The 27,284-nt window shown below is 38.0% G+C and overlaps 1 protein-coding gene across 19 annotated transcripts in view; it reads left to right on the forward strand.

The window, feature by feature from the left end:
- Positions 1–27,284, forward strand: part of RBFOX2 (RNA binding fox-1 homolog 2) — a 278,293-nt gene that overhangs the window by 191,771 nt on the left and 59,238 nt on the right. For all 19 annotated transcript variants that reach the window (XM_070453973.1, XM_070453974.1, XM_020883935.2 and 16 more), the window contains one exon: positions 18,954–19,178. In XM_070453973.1, coding sequence (XP_070310074.1) covers positions 18,954–19,178 — 225 coding nt within the window. The remainder of the gene's footprint in view (positions 1–18,953; positions 19,179–27,284) is intronic.

The following is a 27,284-nucleotide window of genomic DNA, read 5'->3' on the forward strand; positions in this document are numbered from 1 at the left end:
TAGCCATTTTGGGCAAGGAAACAGGTAAGCTTTTAATGGCACTTTGCTGACTATTACAGAAGAAAACACAGCATCACGTGGTATAACTGGTATTTCTTCTTTTTTACTGTATTCTATCCCTTGGGTAAGGTCTCTTTCTCACAGAATCGGGTTCTAAGAGCTGTAACGAGCTTCACTTTACTAATCAGGAAACAGAACCCCTGAGGAAATGAGCTGTCCAAGGTCACAGCTTAGTACAGCAGGCCTGGAGCTAGTTCCCCCCTTCAGAACATCTTCTTAGAAACCTCCAGGCCTTCAATAAAAGATGCTTCATCTGTAGAGGCTAAAATATCAAGTCTGTATGCCCCTCATTCCTAGAGGGAAAAATACGAAAATGAGTTAAAAGTTGAACTTCACATATCTTGGGCATTCTTTTCTGGGAAATTATTCTTGAATGAAGCTGGATAGTCTAGTTGATGTGATAGTGATAATGAAGTTCTAAGGAAGAAAGATTATAAGCAAGAAGAGATAAATGTGCCCTTTGAAATGCTTGAAGATTTTCTGGGTTTGTTTGCTTTTTGAGCGTTTGTCTTGACTTGGAAATAGGAAATGTGGAATGAAATCTGGGAGTGTTTTTGTTACCAAGCAATCGTTAAAGTCTATTATCAGCCGCTCAGTCATGTCCCAGTCTTTGCGACCCCATGGACTACAGCACACCTGGCTTCCCTGTCCATCGCCAACTCCCGGAGCTTGCTCAAACTCATGTCCATCAAGTCAGTGATGCCATCCAACTATCTCATCCTCTGCCATCCCCTTCTCCTCCTGCCTTCAGTCTTTCCCAGCATCAGGGTCTTTTCCAATGACTCAGTTCTTCACATCAGGTGGCCAGAGTATTGGAGCTTCAGCATCAGTCCTTCCAATGAATATTCAGGACTGATTTCCTTTAGGATTGACTGGTTTGATCTCCTTGCAGTCCAAGAGACTCTCAAGAGTCTTCTCCAACACCACAGTTCAAAAGCATCAATTCTTCAGCACTCAGCTTTCTTCACAGTCCATCTCTCACATCCATATAGATAGCTTCTTTTTAGTGCTCTCAGGAACTGATTTTAGATATCCACTCTTGGTTTTCTGCACGCCACCTTTCTGAAGCTGAATATCCTCCCTTACTTTGAGATAGGACTAGGTTTTCCTGGTTAGTAATGACGGTTTCTCCATGATAGATTTTTTTCATGACTTCTCCCAACATAGGACTTTTAATTTCCTTTCTAGATTTATTTGCCTCATTTTGAGGAAGGAATAAATATTGCAGCCATTAGTTTGTATTTCATTGCCATTCCTGAGTGGTGGGAGTCTGTAGAGTACCTTACTGATTTGTGTGTTAAGAGATCAGTAGAATAATGGGAATTGTTTTCCTTCCTTTAAACTGCATTCTGATATTGGCCACCACTACATTTGTGAAGAAGGAGGAAGATGAAGAGTTACTCATTTTAATTGATAAATACTTGGGTTTTGTTTTGCTGATTTTTTGAGAGTGATTAGACCCTTGAAAGCCTTGTTTTTCAGGACTTAGAATAATGTTTAGCACATGGTGTTGGATGTACTTGTACATGACTCTTGGACTATGACTAGAAGTAAAGGACACATCTATTTCTGCTCTTCTTTGAGGTTTTTTTTTTTTACTTCCTGTAATCTAAATGTATCTAATTGCGTCTAAATCTAAATGTATCTAAAGTGTAAGTAAAAGGGCTGTTTTTATAATTGTGCTAAACAGTTCTCATCTTCCTTTAACTTCTCATTTGCCTTTAATAAATCTTAGTATTGTTAAATGGTTAAAGAAACATAGAAGTCCATTAAACCAATGTCCTTTCTCAAAATGAAAAAGGAATTCTGGAATTCTGTAATTTACTTATGGTTGAAATCCTTTCCAGAAAATAAATTATGACCTCTGGGTCAGAATGATAGATACCTTACTTGCCTTAAATCTCTTATAAGACTCCACTGAAATAACAATATAAAAGTGCAAAAAGAAATAAACCAAGAACAACAAACACTAACAGAAAAGGGTGAAGAGTTGTTATAAATAAAAGTTAAACAGTTTTCTTTAAAAGAAAGCAAAAAGGGAACCAATGGAATGGAGGAGAAGCTAAAGCCTGCCGGTTATTACCAGGAGGCTGTGAGTGGTGTGGAAGCTGGTTTGCCTAGCAGGAACCCCGAGAGGCTCTGGGTTCAGAGAAGGGGTGAAGAAGGGATGGCCAACAGGGATTTCGTTGGGCCATCAACAAGGGCTGATTCAACTGCTTGGCCTCAATGTAGCCTTTCCAGCCCCTTCCCAGTGGAAGTAGCCAGTGTTTACTATTGCTGCCTCTTTTCTCCAGCATTAAAAAAAAAAAAAAGAAAGGGAAAACCAAAACCCCCAGGCTGTTTAACTCCAAATAAAATGATCAAAAATGGCGAAATTTAACTTTTTGTATTAAATATTGGCACTCCTTCTTTAATCTAATATTTGGGGCCTAGGAGGAGGTCCTACATACACTGAAGGAGGTCCTTCGTTGCATACACTGAAACGAAGCCTGAAAACCATTGCCGTGCTCTTCCTTGTCTCACACTGAGTTCCCAATTAGAATTTAAATTCTAGGAGGAGACCCAGTAAGAGAACAGATTTCCTTATAGGATAGCAGAGGAAACCCACAGCAGCTGACCAAGTTTTATACCTGGGTCATCAGTGCACTTTCAGCATGAAAGGGAAGAGAAGAAACAAAAAGAAGAACTAACCCTAACGGAAACATTAATCCAGGGGGCAGAGGAGAATTTAAAGAAGCATTCTAACTAACATAGTAAGGTTAAAGAAGAGAAGGCATGCCTAAAACCAGTACTGGGTACAATGAGGAGGGAACAATTTGAGAATGTGAAAGAGCATAAGAGATTAAGAATGTGATAGTCAAAAGAAAACAGGCCACAGAAGGAAAGAAAGTAAAGATATTTCCCAAAATGCAAGCTTCAAGATGCAAAGATGGAAAACACAAGAGATAAGTCTCAGATTATTTCCTTAGCTAGCCCATGTGCCCTAAAAACAGAGCTGAGACAGTACTTTATGGGGAATACAATCTCAGGAAAGCAGGACGAGGAAAGGGGAGAGAGAACAAAGGAGAAAGGTTGGGCAAAGACATTGCTGATGCCTTGGCTTCCGCAGAAGTCTTAAGAGTCTTAAGATTACTGCTCCTCTTGCCCATCCTCCTGAGTATGGGGATGTGTTTTCATCTACTCGTTACCTCTCACCTCCTGCTCATCCCACTTTTTGGTCAAAGCTTGCTGTTCAAACGGTTACCACACCTGACCCCTTCAGTGGCCTCTTGGGGAAGCCACGTCCTACTCTCTGTGTGCACATATCTGCAGCTTGATGTGACATCTGAGTCTGGAGAGGTGAGAGGAGTCAGTAACCCTAACATAGCCTGCAATTCAGGAGACCTGGGTTTGATCCCTGGGTTGGGAAGAACCCTGGAGAAGGTTAACCACTCCAGTATTCTTGCCTGGAGAATCCCATGGACAGAGAAGCTTGACAGGCTGCTGTTCACGGGATCCCAAAGAGTTGGACACAGCCGAGCAACTGAGCACATACTCTAGATAGCCTCCAGCCTTGGAACCTCTGCCTTTTAAGAAACCGTTAACAGAGGGTCATTCCCAAGAGGACTGGTAAAAGGAAGGAGGGTGGGGGGTGGAGAGACTGCTGTTTTCTGTCAGAAATTCTTCTGTATCCATTGGGTTCACTATCATATACATGTATAATTTCATAAAATTAAAAATCAACTTTAAAAACAAAAAATAGATTACCCAAAATACCCTGGAAATAAATACCAAAAGCTTTTTAAAATATATTTGGGGGGAAAATATTGAAAGATAAAATCTAGTCAGTAGTTTAGAGGGTTCTCTGCCCCTCCAAACTGATTTTCCCCTGCCCACTCTGTTGCTTTGTTTCTCTCCACACCACTCCTCCTGTTTCTTGTTTTACTCGCCTCTTCATTTTCCGTCTCTCTACCAGAAGGTAGACTCCGTAAGGGCAGGAACCCTGTATTTTTTTTTTTTTTTACGTGTTAGTATACTGTAATGGTCTTTATTTATTTTTTTTTTTTTACATGTATTCCCCATCCCGGTCCCCCCTCCCCCCTCCCTCTCCACCCGATCCCTCTGGGTCTTCCCAGTGCACCAGGCCCGAGCACTTGTCTCATGCACCCAATCTGGGCTGGTGATCTGTTTCACCCTAGATAATATACATGTTTCAATGCTGTTCTCTTGAAACATCCCACCCTCGCCTTCTCCCAGAGTCCACAAGTCTGTTCTATACATCTGAGTCTCTTTTTCTGTTTTGCATATAGGGTTATCGTTACCATCTTTCTAAAGTCCATATATATGTGTTAGTATACTGTAATGGTCTTTATCTTTCTGGCTTACTTCGCTCTGTATAATGGGCTCCAGTTTCATCCATCTCATTAGAACTGATTCAAATGAATTCTTTTTAATGGCTGAGTGATATTCCATGGTGTATATGTACCACAGCTTCCTCGTCCATTCGTCTGCTGATGGGCATCTGGGTTGCTTCCATGTCCTGGCTATTATAAACAGTGCTGCGATGAACATTGGGGTGCACGTGTCTCTTTCAGATCTGGTTTCCTCAGTGTGTATGCCTAGAAGTGGGATTGCTGGGTCATATGGCAGTTCAATTTCCAGCTTTTTAAGAACCCTGTATTTTTAATCACTGTTCCCCAGCACCTAGAACAAAGTGTCTAATAATCCATGGTAAGTACTCAGTAAATATTTGATGGCAAGAACTGGAGCCAAATAGCTGAATTATGCAGGGAGGATAACTTCCATGCAGAAGTATTGGGACTTGAGCTGTAGGCATTGAGGAATCTAGGATTTTGAAGAGAAGTAATTAGCAATACCTGATTTAGGTTTTATTTTAGAAAGTTCACTGGCAGCTTCTTGGAAAATTCATTAGGTTGAGGTTAAGCTAGAGGAAAGGAGAACTATTAAAAGAAAGATTCTTGGGTTATCCTGGGTGAGAATTGTTGGGAGCAGAAACTCATTTTTCTTTTCATTTGCCACAGTACATAGCATGGACTCTCACATGTAGCTTCTCAGTTAATATGTATATGTATGAATAACTCCTTCTGTAGTAAATATTTATGAGTGATTACATTGTAGTGAACTTCCTTCAGAGTTCCTAAGCTATTGAGAGAAAGGTCCCTATCTTTTTTTACAGACAACTTCAGAAGCAGATATTCAGCTACCTGGTTAATTCTGTTCAGCATGTATTTTTTAAACATCAGTTACAATGTGCTTTTTGTTTGGTGAGGAAGCTACTGTAAGGTAGTATATGACTCAGTCCCTAATCTATTTAGGGGCTTTACTCATGAAATGATTAGAGGAACTATAAACCATCATGTTAACTGTGGTTGCAAGGCAAAATGCAGTTTTGTCCTGTAAAGGATATGGGGAAAATTTTTGTCTATTATTGTATATACACATCGTACAAATTACTCATTTTAAAGAGGTAGACTATAATAGAACATCCAGTGCAAAAATCTATGAAGAATGATTAAATATTTTATTATTCAGCACACACAACAAAATCTTGCTGATGTCTTCTTCTAAATGTGAGTCGTGGATAATTTTAAGGATATTTCAGTTTTACATAGAGAAGACACAAAACTTAATTGCCCATGAAGACACAATAAAGACTAAATTAATTTAAATTGGAGTGAAAAGTTTGGTTGAGAAAAAGAATAATTATCCATGCACTGTATAAATCACCAGTTACATTGGCTAGAACAGACAGTCAACCATTAATTGCTTGTAAGATCCTTTCATTTCAAAGGAAGCAGGTAGCTGACCCAGAGTATCTCTTGTGGTCTCTTGGTGCCAGTAGAAGATGTGATTCACAGATGTTTGAGGTTCTCAATACTGCTTTAAGGAGATCTGAAAGAAAGAGCTCTTAAGAGGTTAGAGACATTAAGACTATTACAGGGTTTGTCATTTTTAGCCTAATAGACTATTGGTTTGAATGACATTGTTCTGAAATATTTACTTTTCTGTTTAAATATTTATTGTTTTGAGATGGCAGAACTTAGCCTCAGGGGAGAGGTCAGGCTGGCTTTTCTCTCTTACTAATTTCAAAGAGGGATGTGTGTGTGTATTTTGAAGACAGATGATTTGGTGGCAAGTTTGCACAGTGCAGGAGACCTGGGTTCAATCGCTGGATCGGGAAGATTCCCCTGGAAAGGGCATGGCAACCCACTCCAGTATTCTTGCCTGGAGAACTCCATGGACAGGGGAGCCTGGCAGGCTGCAGCGCATGGAGTCGCAAAAAACCAGACACGGCTGAGCAGCTAACACACATTTTGCAATATTCTTGTTGGCCAGCCTGTACCTCCCTTAGTACTAGTACCAGATCCTGAAATTGACTTTTAGTCTAAGCATGAAGGTAAAGTATATTGTATTTCCTGTTTTATTTTTATTTATCATCTGTTTGCAGAGCTCAGAATTGCCCTCAGTCTCCTCCAGCACTCCGTCTCCCCTTCATGTGGCTACAGAACACTCTCACTTTGGGTCCTGGTCCCTCAGTTATACCCACTCTAGAGCACGAGCCCATTGTTAGGCTTGCATTTAAAAAAAAAAAAAAAGCAAAACAAAATTGGTGCTTATTCTCTTATCTGTGGATTCCATATAAAGTAATTGTCTCCTTTCAGGTAACCTACATTTATGGCCACAGTTACCTTCTTCTCTTAGCCTACTCCCTCCCTAAGGTCTGCCTTTCTAGAGGTTTAGATGCTTCAGGGTATTTTCTATAAGCACCACCGTCATTCTGTTCCATTTTGCCCAGCCAAAGCCTCTAAAAGCAGTGTTTCTCAGTGTGGTACCCAAACCACCTACTGTAGTAGTATCAGTATCATGATTTGTTAAAGATATGTCCCCAGAGTGGTTGTTATGCACAATAAAATACGGAATCTCTACTTTCAAGGAACCAGGTAAAAGATGAATTTGTGGGTGTGAGGGGCTGGGTCCCTACCGTGTGGGGTTGGTGATCTTATTGTTGAGAATCGTTGAGACCGAATTTTTAATAGATGTGGCCCTGGACTCCTTTCTTGGAATCAGAAATACTTTCCCTTAAAATTAATATTTCAGTTGGTGATTGTACTTTTATTAGTGCAGTCATTATCATGTAATCATTAAATCTGTTTTTGTGAGTTTCCTTGGGGTCCCAGCCATCTACTAAGCTACAAACAACCAAATGAAAAATGAACTGCTGAAATTGAACTGACCATAAAAATTGGAGGCTGCATGGAAACTTCATGTATAGGTTTTTCCTCCCAATTTCTAACTAACCTACAGATTGTCTGATATCTTATGGCTTTGGGTATAATTTATATTTACTGTAAGAGAGAAAATACATTATTTTTATCTAAATTTTGCCATAATTGTGTAGGTAAATTGAGAATCTAGAATGAATTTCACTTTTTGCCTAGTAAACTGGTGTTTTTTTGTCTTTGTGCGTGTTTATTCATCTATTTTATTTCTCTGGGTTTTCTTCTTGGCCTGTCAGTTCTCTGCTGCTAAGTCACTTCAGTCGTGTCCGACTCTGTGCGACCCCATAGATGGCAGCCCACCAGGCTCCCCCGTCCCTGGGATTCTCCAGGCAAGAACACTGGAGTGGGTTGCCATTTCCTTCTCCAGCGCATGAAGGTGAAAAGTGAAAGTGAAGTCGCTCAGTCCTGTCCGACTCTTAGCGACCTCATGGACTGCAGCCCACCAGGCTCCTCTGTCCATGGGATTTTCCAGGCAAGAGGACTGGAGTGGGGTGCCATTGCCTTCTCCGTGTCAGTTCTCTACAGAGTTCTTAAAAATTATTTTAATTGACTCTGGATCATCTTAAATCCAGTGTTCTGTCCTTATCTTTCTGCATTACTAGTTTTATAGCTCTTTCTTTCCCTTTGGTCACAAACATCTGGGCAGAAGTCACTGCTTTGTTACAAGATATGAGAAGAGTGAAAGCCCTCTGCTCAGTTATTCTCAACTGAGAGCTTTTCGTAAACTTATTTTACAAAAGCAGGTAGAGTTTGAAATCTGAGCCTGTCTGAAAAATCCCAAGGGATAAAAATGATATAATTTATGAAATACTTAATATAAAAATATTTTTTCCTCTATTACAAACCTAGAGAATTAATGTTCGTTTATCTACAGCTTTAGGAAAATGATTAGTGACATTGGCAGTGATAAAGATGCTCTATCTAAAAAACTAAGTGATTCTTTTTATGATGGTTTGAATAAAATTAATATTGGTCTGTTTCTGTCGGTGATCCATTCTGAGCACAGATGTAATGTGGGAATTGGGAAACTTTTAAGATAGGATTTGTAGCCTGGGATTTGTAACACAACAGCAGATTAGTATCAAAATGGGATTCAAGATAACCAGGCTGAAAAAATTAGAATGAAGTTGAAAAGTAAATTGGAAGATACAGACAAAATAACCTTTCTCTCCTTAAGATTACTTACACTTTTATTACCCTAGGAAAATGGAGATGATTATATTTGGGGCCTTTCTTATAGTACTTTATGCTTAGCTTTATTTGTAGCACAGATAACATTGATGTAATTATTAGCTTATGTGCCTTTCTCAATTTCTAAGTTTGATCCTACAAAAGCAAAATCTTATTTTTGTCTCCCCTCCCCACCGTGTTGAAGAGAGTGTTATAAATATTTAAATGTTGGTAAGTAATCTTTTCAAACAATATGCAGAATAAAGAACAGAGACTGTGTTTAAGGAATGATACCACAACTTGACTCATTTACCCTAAGCAGTGTGACTTGTAAAGAGTGAAAAAATTTTTTCTTTAAAGTGTTGATGAAGTTGAGTGGGTTAATAGGTCATGGGTAGTGAGTCTGCAACTACAAATCTTAAAAAATCACCTATTCTGCCTACTTCTCTATAACTGATTGGTCTCCAAGTTCTTATAATTCCATCACACAGCATCTCTTGATTCCATTTCCTTTGCCCTACTTACATTTGTCTAGGCCCACCTATCTTCTCCAATATGTTACAAAAGCCTCCTAATTGTCCCCCTTTCTAGTACATTCCATGTATTGCTAATATTATAAGCTGTGGTTCTGTTATTCCCCTATTTGAACAGTTCTTCACTGCTGAGGATTAATAGTTAAAATCATCAATATCTAAGTATTGGGATATTGGGATACTCAGTACACAGAACAGAACATCACAAAGGATGAGGGAGAGATTCCAAATAAGTCTTGGACTGGAAAGGTGGTTAACTCATCAGCAGAAATCCGAAAAAGAAGTGACAGATTCAGTTCTTCGATACAGTTTGTCATGTTAGTGGGATGCTAAGAGGGGATGTTTACCCAGAAGACCTGGACCTGATCAGCTGGGAAGCTGGGCCCCAGGTCAGTAGTTTCACTTATTCTCATGTAATACTCACAACTTTCTAAGTAAATAAGCCAGTTTGCAGATGAAGAAACAGGCTAGAAATGCTTAAAGTGACTCATCCATATTTGGTAAGAGGCATGGTTAGAATTTGAACCAAGGTCTGTCTTTCAGGGTCAGGCTGTTTCTTCAATGAAAGCTTAGGAGAATGGGCATGGCTGGACCTAAAAAATATATGGAAGTCAGTCCTAGGCAGGTGACTTGGAGTTCTGGGATTGGTGTGGGAGAATAGACTGACTGATAAAAGGGTTGAGTCTTGCTTGGTCCTTAGGTTATACATTTTTCCTGTTTGATGGGGCCTGTTCACTGTGATAGTACATTCAAATTTAAAATTAAGACATCAGACATGTTTCACATTGTACACCAGAAAACCATAGATAATGTTTCACCTCTATTACTCCATGTGATTTAAAGGAGAAAGACATCATCCTTAACTCTTGTATTTGCAAAACCACGTACCTAAAGCATAAGCATGTAAATGTTGATTCCTTTCATTACTAAGGATGCTCCACCAGTTCTCACTTCCTTTCCCAGCATTCTTCCCCCACTTCATATCAACCCAAGATAACATTTGTTTCATTTCATACTATCCTTCCTGATGACTCTCTACTCTAGCCAAACAAAAGAATTTACTGCTGTGTGCATACATGTGACCTTCTCTCTAATCTTCATTTATTTAAAAAATGTTAGCACTTAATATTTATTAGGTACCATATGTAATTCTGCATTGTGCAAAACTGACCCCACTCATTATGATGAAGCTTTTAATCTAATAGGAGAGATGGAACTCGTATCTAGATATGTTAAATATAAGGCTTTGAATTTAAATATCTGTAGACCTTAGTTGTACAATTTAAATGCTTTGAGAATCCAGGAGAGGAGAAATTGTTTCCAACTGGGAAGGGTGAGTGCACTCACTCACTGAAGGTCTGCTGTATTAGACACTGTATGAGGTGCTGCTTGTTTTTAATTTCCTTTCAGCCTCACGGTCAGTGCTGTTATATCCGTTTTATAGTAGACAAAACTGAGGCTTAGTGTCTTGTCCAAAGTTACCCAAGTAACCGATCACAGAGTTAGGGTTCTATCCCTGGTTTGTTTAGATCTAAAGTGTAATCTCTCTCTTCTGCACCTGATGTCAACAGACTATGGCCTGCGGGCCAAATTGGGCCCACTGCCTGCTTTTGTAAGGCTTGTGATATTCTCACATTTTTAAATGGTTGAGAAAAAATCAGAAGAGGCATAATATTTCAGTGTCTGTGAAGGAGATTTTCCTGGAACGCAGCTGCACTCTGTTCATGTGTTACCTGTGGCTGCTTTTCGGCTGTAACAGTAGAGGGGTTGCAGCCAGCTCCTGCTTTCTCCCTTCCTCCCCTAAGGATGGCCTCGTGGAGAAGCTATGACTTGAGTTTCTTAGCTTTTCAGTGTAATGAATATTCGTGATAGAGGGGAGACAGCACTGGGAAAGACCCTGATCCTTACTGTTGCAATCTGGCTGTGACTTGGGAACCACCGTATTGAGGGAATATTCTAGATTCAATACAATACAGACATATATGTATTGTGTTGAGAACCCTGCTGGAGATGCTATGAGGAGTAGTGACTAGCAGCCCCAGCTATAGAATTGGCTTAGATTTGGACTAGAGTCTGCATATGTCAGCTGTTTGCTGAGTGATTTTTGATAAGATTCTTAACCATTTAAAATGTCAATTTCTACCTATAAAAGGAGAACAGTGGAAATACCTACCTTTTAGAGTTGTGGGAATTAAATGAGTTAATATATGCAAAGTGCTTAGACTTTTGCCAGACACATAAGAAACATTCATTAAATATAAGCTGCTAATATAGGTGAAAGAGGGCCTAAAATATAGACCCTCTATATATTTAGAATATATACTTTCAAATATATTTAGTAGGCAGTAGTGAATCTTGGGTGTCACTTGTACACACATATATTGCTCTGAATTGTATTGAAATTTTGCATACTTTCATGGTAACCTCCTTTATGTGTTTATAAACTCCTTAGAGGCAAATTTTTAATTTTTGTTACGTCTTCAGTGCCTAAAACAGCTGTGGACCCACAGTAGTTATTTAGTACATATCTTGGAATTGGAGAAGGCAATGGCACCCCTCTCCAGTACTCTTGCCTGGAAAAATCCCATGGATGGAGGAGCCTGGTAGGCTGTGGTCCATGGGGTCACTAAGAGTCGGACAGGACTGAGCGACTTCACTTTCACTTTCACTTTGGAATTGAAATTGAAATTGGATTTCAAATCTCTCCTCATTTCCGTTTCAGCTGGTTGATCATTCTAAAAACTTCTTCAGTGGATTTTTCTTCTTTGCAAGTTGGTTTCTCTGTCACTGTAATAAGTTTTGTGTATCTGTAGTTTGTTTTGGGCTTCCCTGGTGGCTCAGTGGGTAAGGAATCCGCCTGCAATGCGGGAGACCTTGCTTTGATCCCTGGGGTCGAAGATCCCCTGGAGAAGAGAAAGGCTACCTACTCCAGTATTCTGGCCTGGAGAATTCCATGGGCTGTGTAGTCCATGGGATCGCAAAGAGTCAGACATGACTGAGTGACTTTCACTTAGTTTGTTTGCTTTCTCTTTTTATTTTGGCTGAGCTGTGAGGTGTGAGATCTTAGTTCCCCAACCAGAGACTAAATCTACGCCCCCTACGCTGGAAGCACAGAAGTCTTAACCACTGACCACCAGGGAAATCCTTGTAGTTTGTTTTCTTAAATACTGTTCCCACAAGTATATGGTAATGAGGTGTTTTGTTTTTTTTTTTTTAATTTCACGTGACATCCATTACAGTGGCATTCAGTAGGATTTTAATATTTTTCCAAGTTGTGGAAGTTTGGCCCCACTGGTCTACCTGGTGTTTGTCTTTGTTGAAAACAACTTTTATTGAGAGTCTAGAGTTTTAATCTCTTCACGTTTTATGTTACCAGTTCTTCATAACAGTATAATGACATTGACATTGCTGTTTTTATAGATTAAGAAAATGGGGCACAGAGAAAATAGGTTATAGCATATTTAATTGTTTACAGCTATAGTAAGTGACAGAACTGAGGTTCAAATTATGTTCTGACCATACACTCCAGCATTCCTCTTTTTTGAAATGCAAAATTTGTTGGGTCTCAGATGAATTTGATAAAATTTTAGGTAATGTGTAAGTAGTGGAATAAACAAATTTGTTTGCATTGGCGAATAGTACATTTTCAAAAATTATTATCAGTCTTCGTAATTTACACATTCCTTTGTGGTTATCATCTTGAACTTTACTCAAAAATGACATCCTAAAATCATTGAGTCACAGTGGTCTACATTCTATGTGAAATAAATACTATTCTTCTTAATATTTAATTTTTGTCCTTAAACTTTTGTGTAGGTAATGTAATGACGATGAGATGACAGTCTTGAATCAGTTTGTCGAAATATCAAATGTAACCCAGATTTGTCTGTTTCATGTACCTCTAAAACTCTTCTCACTCATTTATGTCTTGCTTTTTAAACCAGAGAATTAGAAATGTAGGTAGGTTTTTCTGAAATTTGGAAAATCTGACTTTTTAGTATAGTTGTAAGTTATGTTGCTTCTGGAAACCAAAGAATTTTTTTTGTTTATAATATCCTGCCAGCCACTGTAGTGAATTCATGTGGATGGTGGGAGGATTGGGTGCATCCTGCTCTTCCTATCCTCATAGCTTTTCACAAAATGAGGGCATCATTCCGCTTTATTGGAAACAGTGTTGTTATGAAGGGTTAGGGGGAAATAGGGGTTGAAGTTCTAAAAGGGATGCTCAGGGGAGTTGACATTTGAGCAGAGATGTGAGGGAGGTGTACAAGTCAACAAATGCTGGAATACCTGTGGCACCATGAGAGGCAGAATACAAAGTAACTGTCTTTCATTTTAATGAGATACACTGATAAGAACTAAAAGGTAACTGTCCTTTATTTTTCCTCTCCTCTTTCACATAAAATCTTAGTTTGTATTCTAGGGAAGAAAGGAGTTATAGATAAATCTTTATTAGAGTCTTGTTAGGCAAGGTAGAAATTTTATTTGCATGTACTCCTTATTGTCAATTTTTTAATCTTGTGGATGAGAAAGTTCATAGACTGTTAAATTAAGAGAAAGAAGTTATGTCTAGTTTTGAGGGCTACAAGAAAAAGTTAATTCATTTTGTCAGATGAGATATACTTAAACTGTTTAGTCTGTGATATTAAAACATTTTCATATAAACTTAAGAGGTAAATTCTTTCCTAGAAATAATCATGTTGACTATTATCCCGCAGTTTGTCTGCAGGCTATAGTGCTTCTCTTCTGAACTTAAAACTTCGGGATATAGACTGGAAATTTAATGGAAGTCTGAAAACCATATAACATTTCTAAATTATAATAATGTTTACCTGGGGAAATTTTTAGACACTGCAGAGTGTATGAGCTAAAATGCAAAATCACTCCTATTCCAGTTTCTTACCTGTAGTGTATAAACATAGTGTTTTTTAACAACATTAAAAAAAATTCCTGTGTGTAACAAAATAAACTATCAAGAGTTTCTTCTTGATCTCCTGATAAGGGTTTACATTTCCCTTTTGAGGGAGAAACCGTTCAGCCTCTACCTGTCTTGCATTACTTTGAAACACATGGTACAAAGGCCGCAAGCGAATCTTAGCAGTTTTGACCTTTCTTCCCCCGTCTCCACTGCTAATTGACAGGTTTGTTCAGTTGACTGCGCCAGCTTTGTCAAGGCTGCCTCTGGGGAAGAGTCAACATTGTGTTTTGTGTGCCAGAGCAGCCTCCCCGGCGGAGCTGAAGTGGAGGATGGAGGCTGCCCTGGAGGAGGAGAGTCTGAGAGCAGCCCAGTGGGCATTATAAGTCCCCCTTGCTGTGTTGATAAACTGCACAGCAGTGTCCTTAGCCATTACGGGTTATTTAGTAGACCTGTCCTGTGTCTCTGTTTATGCCTGGAGTTGGAGTGTAGGTCTGTGAATACCTTTGGTGCCCTTATTCTCTTTTATTCACCAACCCACCTGAAATAGAATTTTTTCTTATCTGTCTTCAGGCCAGTAAATCCCATGAGGACTTCTGAAGTAGTATGCTTCATGTCGGTTGGTAGGTAGGTAGATAGTTAGATAGCACTGAATAATTTGAAAGAGAAGGGACAGAATTATTTTATTTCCTTCTTAGTCCACCGAAAAGCTAAAGAGAAGTCATTTACAATACCCTGACCTTGAGATCATGAAAAGAACTTACGTAGTGATAAACGACAGGGATTTTCTTTCCTGAAAAATTACGGGTAAAAACTAGCATAATTTTTAAGAACTAAATAAAGGGAAGGATTTTTATGTAAAGCAGTTCCTATTACTTTGTAGATGTGATTCTTAGACCCTAGAGACAGCTGAATTTTGATGCTGTATAACTTCTGTAGGTAATGTCAATGTCATTTTTTTAAGAACAGCACAGTAATTCAATGCTTCAGTATATTGGTTTCCCTTTACTGATTACACTAGCCACCATTCTCTTTTTATATTAAAAAATACTTTGTAGGCTTTATTACAAAAGTAATATAAACTTATTAGGAGCATGAGGAAATTTGGCGGGGTGGGGTGGATAGATATGTTCACTGTTTTGATTGTGGTGATGGTTTCATACATGTCAAAACTTACCAAAGCATACACTATGAATAAATCAGTGGGGTTTATTGTAGAATTCTCCCTCGGTATCCACGGGGGATTGATTCCAAGACCCCCTGCAGATACCAAAATCCACAGATGCTCAAGTCCCTTCTGTAAAATGACATAACTAGTAACTGCATATAACCTGTGCACATCCTCCCATATATTTTCAATCATGTCTAGATTGCTTATAATACCTAGTACAATGTAAATTTCATGTAAATAGTTATAAATACAATGTAGATAGTTGCTGGACTATGGCAAAGTAAAGCTTTACTTTTCTGGGATTTTTTTTTTCCCCTAGTATTTTTAAATCAGTCGTTATTTGAATACACGCTGCAGAGCCCACAGATAGAGAAGGCCAACTGTATACGTCAATTATAACTGTGTCAATAAAATGGTTTTTTATTTTTTTATGATTTGATGGTGAAAATATTGGACTTATTTTGCCGTTAATATGTGTTTTAGTTTGTTCGTGAGATTAAGCATTTTAATCATACAGACATTTGTATTTCATCTTCTGTGAATTGTTATATTCTTTGCCTCTTTTTCTGTTGATGTGTGTGTGTTTCTCATCAGTTTAAATAACCTGCACTTAGTGATGGTTACCAGTGTGTGTCTGTCTTACTTTGCAGATATTTTCCCCAGTTGTTTTTTCTTGACTTTAAAATCCATTTCTCCCCTCTCTTTTTCCCTCCTCCCTCTCCTCTCTCTCTTCTTTTCTTCTTGTCTTCCCATAGCCAAATCTTTTTTTTTAAACCTTTCTGGTTTTTAGGTTCCCTGTCTTACTTAAGAATCTCCCCACCCCAGTAACACTCCCAATATTTCTTATATTTTCATAGTTTTAATTGTATTTTATTCCTTTTTTTTTTTTTTGCATGGAGCATGAGTATTTTCTTTTTGGTGGGTAGCCAACTTCTATTCAATACAAATACCATCTGAGCCACCAGGGAATCCTCTTCAGTAGGAATAGCATATGATAAATAACCATCCCCTCCGCTGAATTGAAATGCCACTTTTATCTTCTATTGAATTTCCATATAAACTTGAATCAGGATTATCAATGTTCCTTTAATCATTTTGTATATTCCTACTGTTGAATCATAGTAGTTTTATGGCAAGTTTTAATATATGATAGAGCATCTCCTCTTTCATAGTTTTTCCTTTTGCAGACTTTATTAGTAAGTTTTTCATTTGCGAGTTAGAAAAGTATTTGGTCCTGTTTCCTTCTTTAGGCACCATTTGATTTGCTTCTAATTGGAAATTATACTAGGTTTATATTTTATTTGGGGAACGATTAACCTTTTATTTATTATTACTCAGAAATAAATATACCTTTCTATTCAGATCTTATATATTGTATGTTTTATATTATAATTTAAATTTGGGTACTCTTTTGAATAAATGATTATTGCTAGTTTTAAAAGAGCCATTCATGTATTTTAAAATAGTTTTTCAAGTATTTTCTGCCCATTGGTATATCTTTATGTGGGCCGTGGTTGTTAAAAAGTCATTAGCTTTCTTTCAAACATGCCTTGTTCTTTTCATTGTGATCTGTAACATTTCTTTATAGAGTCTATGTCCTTTACCAGGTATATGTATTGTGAATGTTGTCTCGCAGTCTCTGCCTTGTCTCTTTATTAAGTAGCTTTTCGGAGAACAATTGTTTTTTAATTTCGGTGAAATCTAGTCTGTCATTTTTTCTTTAATAGTTCTTAATTTTTTTGTGTCCCCAAAATTTCTTGTTTATCGCAGAGCTGTGAAGATTTTCCTGCCTTTTCTAAAAGTTTTATAGGTTTAATTCTTACACTTAGGTCTTTTGTCTCTTTCAAGTTAACTTTTACAAATATAGGATGAGAGTTGTTTATTTTTTTTCATTGGGTATTCAGTTTTTCATTTATTAAAAATTCTTTCCATTCCCCTCATGAATTGACTGATGCCTTAATATTCACTGTAAATGTTTATTTCTGTCTCTGGATTCTTTTCTATCTCATTTGTCTATTGTATGTCTTTAAACCAGTACCACACTATTATGGTTATCATCACTGTAAGTCTTGAACTCAGGTAGTGAAAGTCTTCCAGTCTGTGTTTTTTCAAAATGTTTTGACTACTCTGGATCCTTTGCATTTCCATATAAATTTTAATAACAACTTGTTGATTTATACAAAAACACCTGCTGAGATTTTGATTGGGTTTGTGGAATTTGGGGTGCATTGTCATTTTACAAATATCCAGCTCCCCAATCTATAATCATATATTTCTCTATTTATAATAGCCTTTGTAAATTTGTTCTATTTTAGGCAGATTTTAAAGGATAGTTGAACCCTCCTTTAAAAAGTAATGTGAAATCTTTCTCCAGTTTTGGATTCATTTTGTTTGTGATAGTATGAGTTTAATGGCCATCAAATTAATGCTAAAAACTTGGAATGATGTAGACAGTGCTGCTAGAAGTTCAGTTTCCTGTAGCTCTCAGTAGGTAGAGAATCCCTTCTTAAGTTGAGGGGAAAGAAGGATAACCATAACAGAGGAAGAAAGAGGAATAATAACTTTGTTGTTTGAAGGAAGTGATGTTCATGACTAGGAGGAATCCAAATGATGTAAACCCAGATTTTCTTTGATCCCTAATGATTTGATGTCTAAAATATGGGGGGAGGGGTTTATCAAAGTGCTACACTTTGAAGCATTTGACCATCTCTACCAGCTACTTCCAAAAGGATCGTGGCCCGGACTTTGAAAATGTGTTTGTTTTTAGTAAAATAATGGCTCTGCCTTTTATGGACTAAAATGGGAGGTCAGAAGGTCAGTCGTTGAGAAGGGAGGATTTTACAAAATCTCTTACATGAGATTTAACCCCTTGTTTGTATCTGAACTTAAAGACTGAACAGAGGTAAGACGGGCTGTGGAGTCACAACGGCTTCACACGGTCTCCAGAGTGCCTGTCTGTGCTGTAGTGATATGTGAGGTACCATGTGAGATCCCAAGCAGGCACCTGGGGATGGGCGCCATGTGGAGAGGCATCTGCTAGCCTTGAAATGCCAGCAGTATTATGAAAAACTCGAGGTTTTTGTCTAGGAAATTTCTTTGTCTAGTTTCTAATTTAAGGAAAGGTTTTTTTTTGTTTGTTTGTTTTTTTAATTAACCTAGTGGCCAAGACTTAAATAAATCTCTACCTTGAAATTCAAAGATTAATTTTGTTAACAGTATACTTTCTCCTGAACTCTGTGTTCTTAAAATCTAGAGGTATATATCGTCTGGTTTTGAGAATTTAATTTATACTGTCATTCTACCTGTTGCTATGAATTGTAATTTCAATTCAGTCGCTCAGTTGTGTCCAACTCTTTGCGACCCCATGGACTGCAGCACATGAGGCTTCCCTGTCCATCACCATCTCCCGGAACTTGCTCAAACTCATGTCCATTAAGTTGGTGATGCCATCCAACCATCTCATCCTCTGTCGTCCCCTTCTCCTTCTGTCTTCAGTCTTTTCCCAGCGTCAGGGTCTTTTCACATGAGTCAGTTCTTTGCATCAGGTGGCCAAAATATTGGAGTTTATAACAAATTACAAATAAATTACAAAGAATTGTAATTTAGTGAAATTAATTTGTTTTCCCTTAAGAATCACTAAAGTAATAGAGTGTACTAAAGAAAACAGTAATGGCTTAAATGAATTTCAAATCTTGTACCTTATCTTCTGTAACAAATATCCTTGCATTTAAAAAAGTTTGGTTTAAAGGAAAATCTTTGGTCCTTTGGTAACTAGACAACTTTTTATTTTTTAGTCTGATCTTCTCTTTCTCTGTTTGTTCCAGGGTAACCAGGAGCCAACAACAACTCCTGACGCAATGGTTCAGCCTTTTACTACCATCCCATTTCCACCACCTCCACAGAATGGAATTCCCACAGAGTATGGAGTGCCACACACTCAGGACTATGCCGGCCAGACCAGTGAGCACAACCTGACACTGTACGGAAGCACGCAAGCCCACGGGGAGCAGAGCAGCAACTCACCCAGCACGCAGAACGGATCTCTGACGGTACGTGAGTGATGAGGTGGCGAAACAGAAGGAGGCGTGTCATCGTCCTGTTGAAATCTTCTTAATCATCACACCCAAAAACCCTTTGAATTAATTTTGCATTTACATTACATTGCATAGCACTAATGTAATTTCCATTCTACTCCAAGCTTTGTAATTAGAAGATAAGGATTTAGGATAAAGCTCATGGTCATTGCCCAGGAGCTTACAGTCTAGAGATGAGACAGACAGTAAAACAAGGTACGTGTGATGATGAGAGTTAACTTAGCAGGATGCTGCTCTTTTCAGCTTTATGGGTAACCTTCATTCTGCCAAAATCTCACGGTGCTTCTCTGTCCTCATTGTCCACAATCTGTCAGCAGTATTCAACACATTGCCTCCTCCGTCCTCCTTGAAACACTTGAGTTGTTGGCTTTCATGACGCTCCCTGTTTCCCTCTTAGGCGCTGAAAGTCCTTTCTTGGTCTTTCTTGCTGGTTTGTCTTTCTCTATTCAGCTTTAAATGTAGTACTCCAGAGCTGGGTCCTTGGACTCCTTTCCCTTCTGTTCTTTATCCTCTCTCTGTTGTATAATGATACTACTTAATTTACCTGGTTGCTCAAGCGAAACCTATGAATGATTTTTTTCTCTATTTCCATCATCTCTGCATCCAATCCATTGGCAAGTCTTGGTCACCATGACTCTAGAATATTTTCTTACTTCAGCCTCTTCGCTTCATCTTAAGACCATAGCTGATTAGTGTCCATAATTAAGAGCTCAGCACTTCCATTTTTTTTTAGGTCTGAGTCCTAATATCATCTCTAATTAGTAGTATGACCTCTGGCCAGTTATTTAATCTCTCTCTGCCTTGGCACTTGCTCATCTGCAAGATGAAGACAGTAGCACCTATTTCAAGTGGCTTTTAGGAGACTTAGAATTTAATTCATGTGAAGTGTTCATCATCATTGTCACCACTCTAATCCAAACCTTTTCACTTTTTCTGTTACTATTGCCTAATTTATCGCATAGCAGCCAAGATCCTTTTTCTCTTAATGCAAATAATGCTATTTTCCTGTTTGAGTCTAATGGTTTTCTAACATACTTAGAATAAAATCCAAACTTGTACTTGGTTTACTAATCCCTGGCCCCAGCCTACCTCTGTGACTTTACCTGTTACTACTAACTTAGTAAGCGAGTAAAGGAAGCATCATAAATTGCAATAGGTATGTTATCACATCATACAGGAAACCATTTTGTTTATGGGATTGTGTGGTATATTTCCTAAGATAAAAATGTCCTATACTCTGCATAGAAAGATCTTTCTCTGGTTTTTAGCTTTCTTTTTACCTTTCTGTATCAGGTTATCAGGAGGAGAGCTTTACTCAACCTTTAAACCACTTGATAAGATTTACTTCCCTGTAAAGAGCCTTGTAGGGGAAGCTTTTGTTGCATAAGGATAGATTTAACCTGCAAATACTTCCCATTTTCTTTTATCAGACCACCAAGAAAAATCCATTCTTCCCTTGAAGACATGTTATCTTATCAGTGTCAGTCAGAGTTATATAGAAGCACATAATTTTATACTTTATAGGTAATGGACTGTAATAGACAATTTATTTGAAAAGTCTGGGCATGATGGTTAACAAATGAGGCTTTCTTTAGCATCCATTCTAGAATTAAAATACACAGGCTGCTGTATTGGCTGCATTTCCAAATCACATACAGATGATGATAAACTTACAGATTTAACAAAAGTACCAGAAAAGGAAAAAGAAAGAGTAAAATATTATAAATCAGAGGCTTTATCAAGGTATTTTAATTACTAAGTCTATTTCTTTGCTAGTTATCAGTTTTTTTCTTTTTTCTATTTTCTGTTTCTTGTTAAATCAGTTTTGGTAATGGGTGTTTTTCTAGAATTTTTCTATTACCTGTTAATTAGTTATTTTGTTGGTATAAAGTTATTCTAATAATAATTCCATTGATTATTTTAATTTCTACGGCATTCGTAGTGAAACCCACCCTTTCACTCTTGATTTTGATAATTATGTCTTCTCTTTTTTTCTTGGTTAATCTAGCTAAGGTTTTTTGATTTTGCAGCTTTTTCCCGAAAACCAGCTTTTGATTTCATTGACTTTTAAAAATCTGTTGTTTTTCTGTTTTGTATTTCATTGATTTCCATTATGAACTTTGTTATTTCTTTCCTTCTGCTTGCTTTGGGTTTGATTTGGTCTTATTTTCCTAGCTTGACGTGTAATCTTGGGTCGTTGATTTTAGAATGTTATCCTTTCTAATATGTGTTTAAAGCTACACTTTTCCCCTTGAGTTTCCCTTTAGCTGCATCCCATAAAGTGTGATATATTGTGTTTGCATTTTTATTCAGTTCAAGATATTCTTAAATTTTTCTTTATGATTTCTTCTTTGGTCGTAGCTTATATAGAAGTGTGTTTAATTCCCAGATGTCTAAGGATGTCCCAAGTCTTTCTCTTTATAATCCCATTGTTCTCAGAGAATATACTTTGTATGATTTCAGTTTTTTTAAACTTAATGAGACTTGTTTTATGGCTTGGTAGATAAGATGGTCTGTCCTACAGAATGTTCTTAACCAGTTAGGCCTTTTATCAATATGAAATGTCCCTTTTTGTTTCTATTAGTATTTCCTGTCTTAAGTCTGTTTTGTCTGATATTAATGTGACCACTGCAACTCTCTTAATTACTATTTGCATGACATCTTTTTCCTTCATTTAGTTTCAAACTCTGAATCTAAGGTATATCTCTTGGGGAAAAAAAAAAAACAAACAAAAATCTGGATCTTACTTCTTTTTCCAGTCTGAAAATTACTGCCTTTTTATCAGAGTATTTAGTCTATTTACTTTTAATATAATTGTTAATATAGGTGGATTTATGTCTGCCATTTTACTATTTGTTCTTATATGTCTCTTGTACTTTATTGTTCCTTCTTTACTGATTTATAGTAAATGATTCTTTCTGTATCTTTTGAATCCCTTTGCAATTTTTAAAATTATTTATTTTTGTTGTTAGTTTTGTATTTTATTAGTTCTTGATCAAGAATTACATCTTGGAGTTATTACAACCTACTGATGGCTCTGTGTGTGTGTGTGTGTGTGTGTGTTATGCTGCTGATAAAATATAGCAGTTTGGTCCAATAGAGTTTTGTCCCTTACCATCCTTTGTGCAGGGTTATTGTCGCATGAAATGAAACAATATAGGAGTACAGTTATTGCTTTAAAAAATCTTTTATTTTTAAAGAAATTTACCATTTCCATTGATCTTCGTCTCTTCCTATGGATTTGAGTTATTTTCTAATGTCATTTCCTTTTAGCTGATAGTACATCATGTAGGATTTTCTGGAGGCTAGGTCTGCTTGAAACAGATTTTCTGCTTTTGTGTATCTAGGAACGTCTTTCTCTTGTCTTCATTTTTGAGAGATAGTTTTGCTAGCTGTAGAATCCTTGGCTGACAGTTTCCCCGTCTCCTCAGCCCTGTGACCTCAGTGAGAAGTCAGTGTTACCGCTGCTGTTGTGCCCCTGTATGTGTTGAGTTGTTTTTCTCTTGCAGTCTTCAAGATTTTTTATTTATCTTTGGCTTTGAGCAGTTTGACACTGATATATCTAGGATAGATACTTTTGTTTTTATCATACTTGCAGTTTATTGAAATTTGGGGATCTGCAGATTGTTTTCCATCAAAATTGGGAAATTTTTGAACATAATTTTTTCAAATATTCTTTCCTTCTCTTCTTCTGAGACTTTTGCCACAAGTATATGGGGACACTTATTTGTTCCCTATAGGCTCAGATTCTGTTTGTTTTTAAGCTGGATCAAAAGGTCTATTCATTTTTCTAAAGTGTTTTTTCTCTCGTTTCTTTTGATTGGATAATTTCTGTTGATCTGTTTCAGTTTACTTATTATTTATTCCACCAGATCAAATCAGTTATTGAGCTCATCTGGTGAATTTTCATTTTTAGTTAATGTACTTTTCAACTCTAGAATTTTCATTTAGGATTTCTATAGTTCTGTCGAGATTCCCTACTTGACTAGGGAATATTTCCTTTCATTCTTGTCATGTTTCCTTTAATTCTTTGAATTCATTTGTGATCGTTACTTTGAAGTCATCTGCTAACTCCAACATCTAGGCCTGCTAAGAGCCTGTTTCTAGTTACTGCTTGTTTGCTTGAGTCAGGGCCACACTTTTCCTGTTTCTTTGCATGTCTTGTAACTTTTTAGTAAATTGGATGTTTTAGTAATATATTTTAACACTGAAGTTTGTTGGGTTTGTTTTTGAGAAGCATAGAGATGAGTGTTTTTGTGTGTGTTTTTAGTACTTTACCTGGATTAAACTGTGGACTGTGACTCCTGCATGGTCATTGATGTGTCTGCTTAGTGATTTTTATTCTCCTTTTTACTTTTTATCCTGGCTGGGAGTCACTCCTCTCTCTTCATAGACAGTGATTTGGGCCTAAGTTGTGCTTGAGCACCTAGAGTGTGGAAACCTTCTACCTTCTATTGATCTGTTTGTGATTTGGAAAGTACATTTAGAGTCCAGCCAGTTCTCAAGTATGCCTTCGCTTATTCTTTTTGTTGGACCCTCTTTTGTCTCCCCCTCCACAGCCCTGTATTTTCACAGTCAGTCAGAAATATCAGGAGAACATAACTAGTTATTCTACAATTCTCTCATTTCCAGGATCTTCCCTTCATATTTGTAGCTGATCTGCCCCTCTTACCAGTCAGACCACAGCCTCAAGCTAGAAGAACCAGTTAGGTTCCTATCAAGTTTGCCACTTTTAGCTGACAAAGCTGTGGCTTTCTACTGCACCCCACCCCAGTACCCCAAGCTGAGTCTGCCCCCTCTGACGGCAAAACTACTGGTTTTCATGGCCTTTGTTGTTGTTCAGTTGCTCAGTTGTGTCCAACTCTTTGCGACCCCATGGACTGCAGCACGCCAGGCTTTCCTGTCCTTCGCCATCTCCTGGAATTTGCTCAAACTCATGTCCATTGAGTTGGTGGTGTCATCCAACCATCTTGTCCTCTGTCATCCCCTTCTCCTTTCCCAGTCTTTCCCAGCGTTAGGTTGTTTTCTAATGAGTCAGTTCTTCATATCAGGTGGCCAAAGTATTGGAGCTTCTGCTTCAGTGTCAGTCCTTCCAGTGAATATTTAGGATTGATTTCCTAATTAACTGGTTTCCTAATTAACTGATTTCCTAATTAACAGGTTTGATCTCCTTGCTGTCTGAGGGACTCTCAAGCGTCTTGTCTTCCTGGTCTAGCTCTATCCTGAAACTCTCCTGGCAGAGCTGAGGATTAGAGGGTGGAGTACTTGGGTTGGAATAGCCCCAGGCAGTAGGTTTGTAGCCTCCTGTTGGTCTTAACCCTAAAGCTGTAGCAACTTTTTGTGAAATTTCTCTATTTGTTTTCTGCCTTTGATTGATTTCCCAAACCCTGAAATGACTGATAAGTTTTCTTTTTGTTTTGAGGAGAGGATTCACTAACCTGTTCATGTCATTAGAGCCAGGAGTCCCTTCCCTGAATCATTTCCTGGTCAAGTACAAGGCACAGTGCTCCTCTCCTCACCCCTGCCCCCATTTCTCTTTCTTTTTCTCTCTCATTGCCACAGTTTCCCATGGTTTCAGAATCCCAGAGTGTGTGTTTCTAATGACAGTGAGCTCTGTTCCTTCACATTAATACAGTTTAGACTTCTGTTCTTCATCTGTATTACAAGCTATTCATTGTATTATTTTATATTATGTTGACCAATTTGAGTTCCTAAAGATATGTTGAAGTGAGAGTAGGAATCCTTGTGAATAGATTGTGAATTCCTTGGTGCTGTGGAGGAAATGGAAACTTCTCGACTTGTGCCTGCAAACCAAGCACAGGTCCTGTCATGTTAGGAAGTTGCTAACAGCAAAAAGGGAAATGATCTGGAAGCTCTAGTTGAAGATTCTGCTTATGTTTTTAAGTGTACATTTTAAATGTGAGTGTAGATCCACTGCTCTTAAGCCCTTTACCTTTGGAGGTTGTGTATGGGTGTGTTTCTCAGGTGAGGGGATGTGTGCATAGAGAGAAATTGAGCAGTATATTATGAAACCTGGATTTGCCAACTTTATAAATGATACTGTTAAACCTTTACCTTCTACTTATATGTTTCTTAAGAGCCTGATAATTCCTGTGGCCAATTATATTCAAAAGGTAGATGAGAAGCATTTATATGTTATTTATAAATAAATGAGGGATTCCCTGGTGGCTCAGATGGTAAGGAGTGTCCCTACAATGCAGGAGACCCAGGTCCGATTCCTCGGTCAGGAAGATCCCCTGGCGAAGGATATGGCAACCCACTCCAGTATTCTTGCCAGGAAAATCCCATGGATGGAGGAGCCTGGCGGGCTACAGTCCATGGGGTTGCAAAAAGTTGGACATGACTGAGCGACTTCACTTTCTTTCACTTAATAATAAATGATATCTTAAATTTGTAAAACAGTTTTCAATTTAAAACTTGCTTCCACAAACATTTTATTGTGGCTCATAAAATAGCCCTTTGTGGTGGTACGCTATTGTTTTCACACTAGGAGAATCCAGTCTGCCACTCTGGCTCTGCATGTCCAGCTCGTGCCTTTGATTGTATATATATATATATATGCACTGGTCTTCTGAACAGACACTTATGCATCTTTTCCCACTCAGGTCAAGTATTAGCTCTCCTGGGGAGCCCTGCTTGACTTTCCTAGGCAAAGCCAAATTCATGTACCCTTCATTTAGGCTCAGGTAGACTCCTGAGCTGACCACTTTCTGTGGACCTTATAAGATGTGATGGTTTTTTTGTTCACTTTTTACTCCCTAACTAAAGTTTAAGCTTTTTTTGCTTGATTTACTGTAGTTACTAGCACTTAATAGTTACACAGTAAATATTTCTTGGGGGGAATAAAAGAAGAGAGAGGTGTGCCATGGGCGGCCTGAGGATAGAGAAGCTCAGGCTCCTTGGTGGAGAAGGCATAGACGTGGGCCTTGTGCTGTGAGTGCCTGGAATTCAGACATGCTTAGATGTGGTGGGAAGAATTAGGAAAGTCATTTCTCAAAGCAAAGTTGGAGAGACAAAAAAGATCAAAATGTATTTTAATAAAAGCATGGGTTTCTGTTTGATTGAAGCTTGGGTGCTTGGTGGAGACGAGTGGGAAATAAGGTGGGAGAACGGTCACTTGAGAGCACAGATTGGGCAGAGTGTCTGAGTGCCTGACTGAGAAATGACTTTGTTAAAGGTGTTTGAGCAGGAAATGGAAGCGAGTAGAATGGTGCTTCAGACAACTGATCTCTTGCGTATACAAGATAGTAGAAAAGCAGAAAGACTGGTTAGGAAAGGGTCCTGTGGTTGGAGTTGATAGTGGGGTTCTGGACTAGGGGCCTGCAGTGACTATATAAAGGAGGAAGTACGTTAAAGAGAAATTATGAGGGTAGAATAAACAATTTGACAGCTGGTTGGATGAGTAAAATGAGATCAGAGTCAGATTTTTCATCCTTAATGCTATAAATGCATCTTGAATAAAATAATTTTACCCTTCCAGGTAGGAGTTTCTTCATCTATCAAACAAAGGTAGTAATGCCTACCTGGCAGTATTATAGTGAGAATAAATTAGAGAAGCTATGGAGATTGCTTGTTTAAATAGTTCTTTGAAATCATTGTTTTTATCATCTTTTTAAAAATCATTTGTCCTGGTTAATGTCATTTACTTGTGCTTTTTATTATTGTGAGCTACTACTGCATATTAAAAAGCAGAGACATTACTTTGTCAACAAAGGCCCGTCTAGTCAAAGCTATGGTTTTTCCAGTGGCCATGTATGGGTGTGAGAGTTGGACTATAAAGAAAGCTGAGTGCTGAAGAATTGATGCTTTTGAACTGTGGTGTTGGAGAAGACTCTTGACAGTCCCTTGGACTTCAAAGAGATCTAACCAGTCCATCCTAAAGGATATCAGTCCTGAATATTCATTGGAAGGACTGATGCTGAAGCTGAAACTGCAATACTTTAGCCACCTGATTCGAAGAACTGACTCATTTGAAAAGACCCTGATGCTGCGAAAAGATTGAAGGAGGGAAGAAAAGGGGATGACAGAGGATGAAATGGT

Source organism: Odocoileus virginianus, chromosome 23 (assembly GCF_023699985.2).
Source record: "Odocoileus virginianus isolate 20LAN1187 ecotype Illinois chromosome 23, Ovbor_1.2, whole genome shotgun sequence".
Taxonomy (NCBI): Eukaryota; Metazoa; Chordata; class Mammalia; order Artiodactyla; family Cervidae; genus Odocoileus; species Odocoileus virginianus.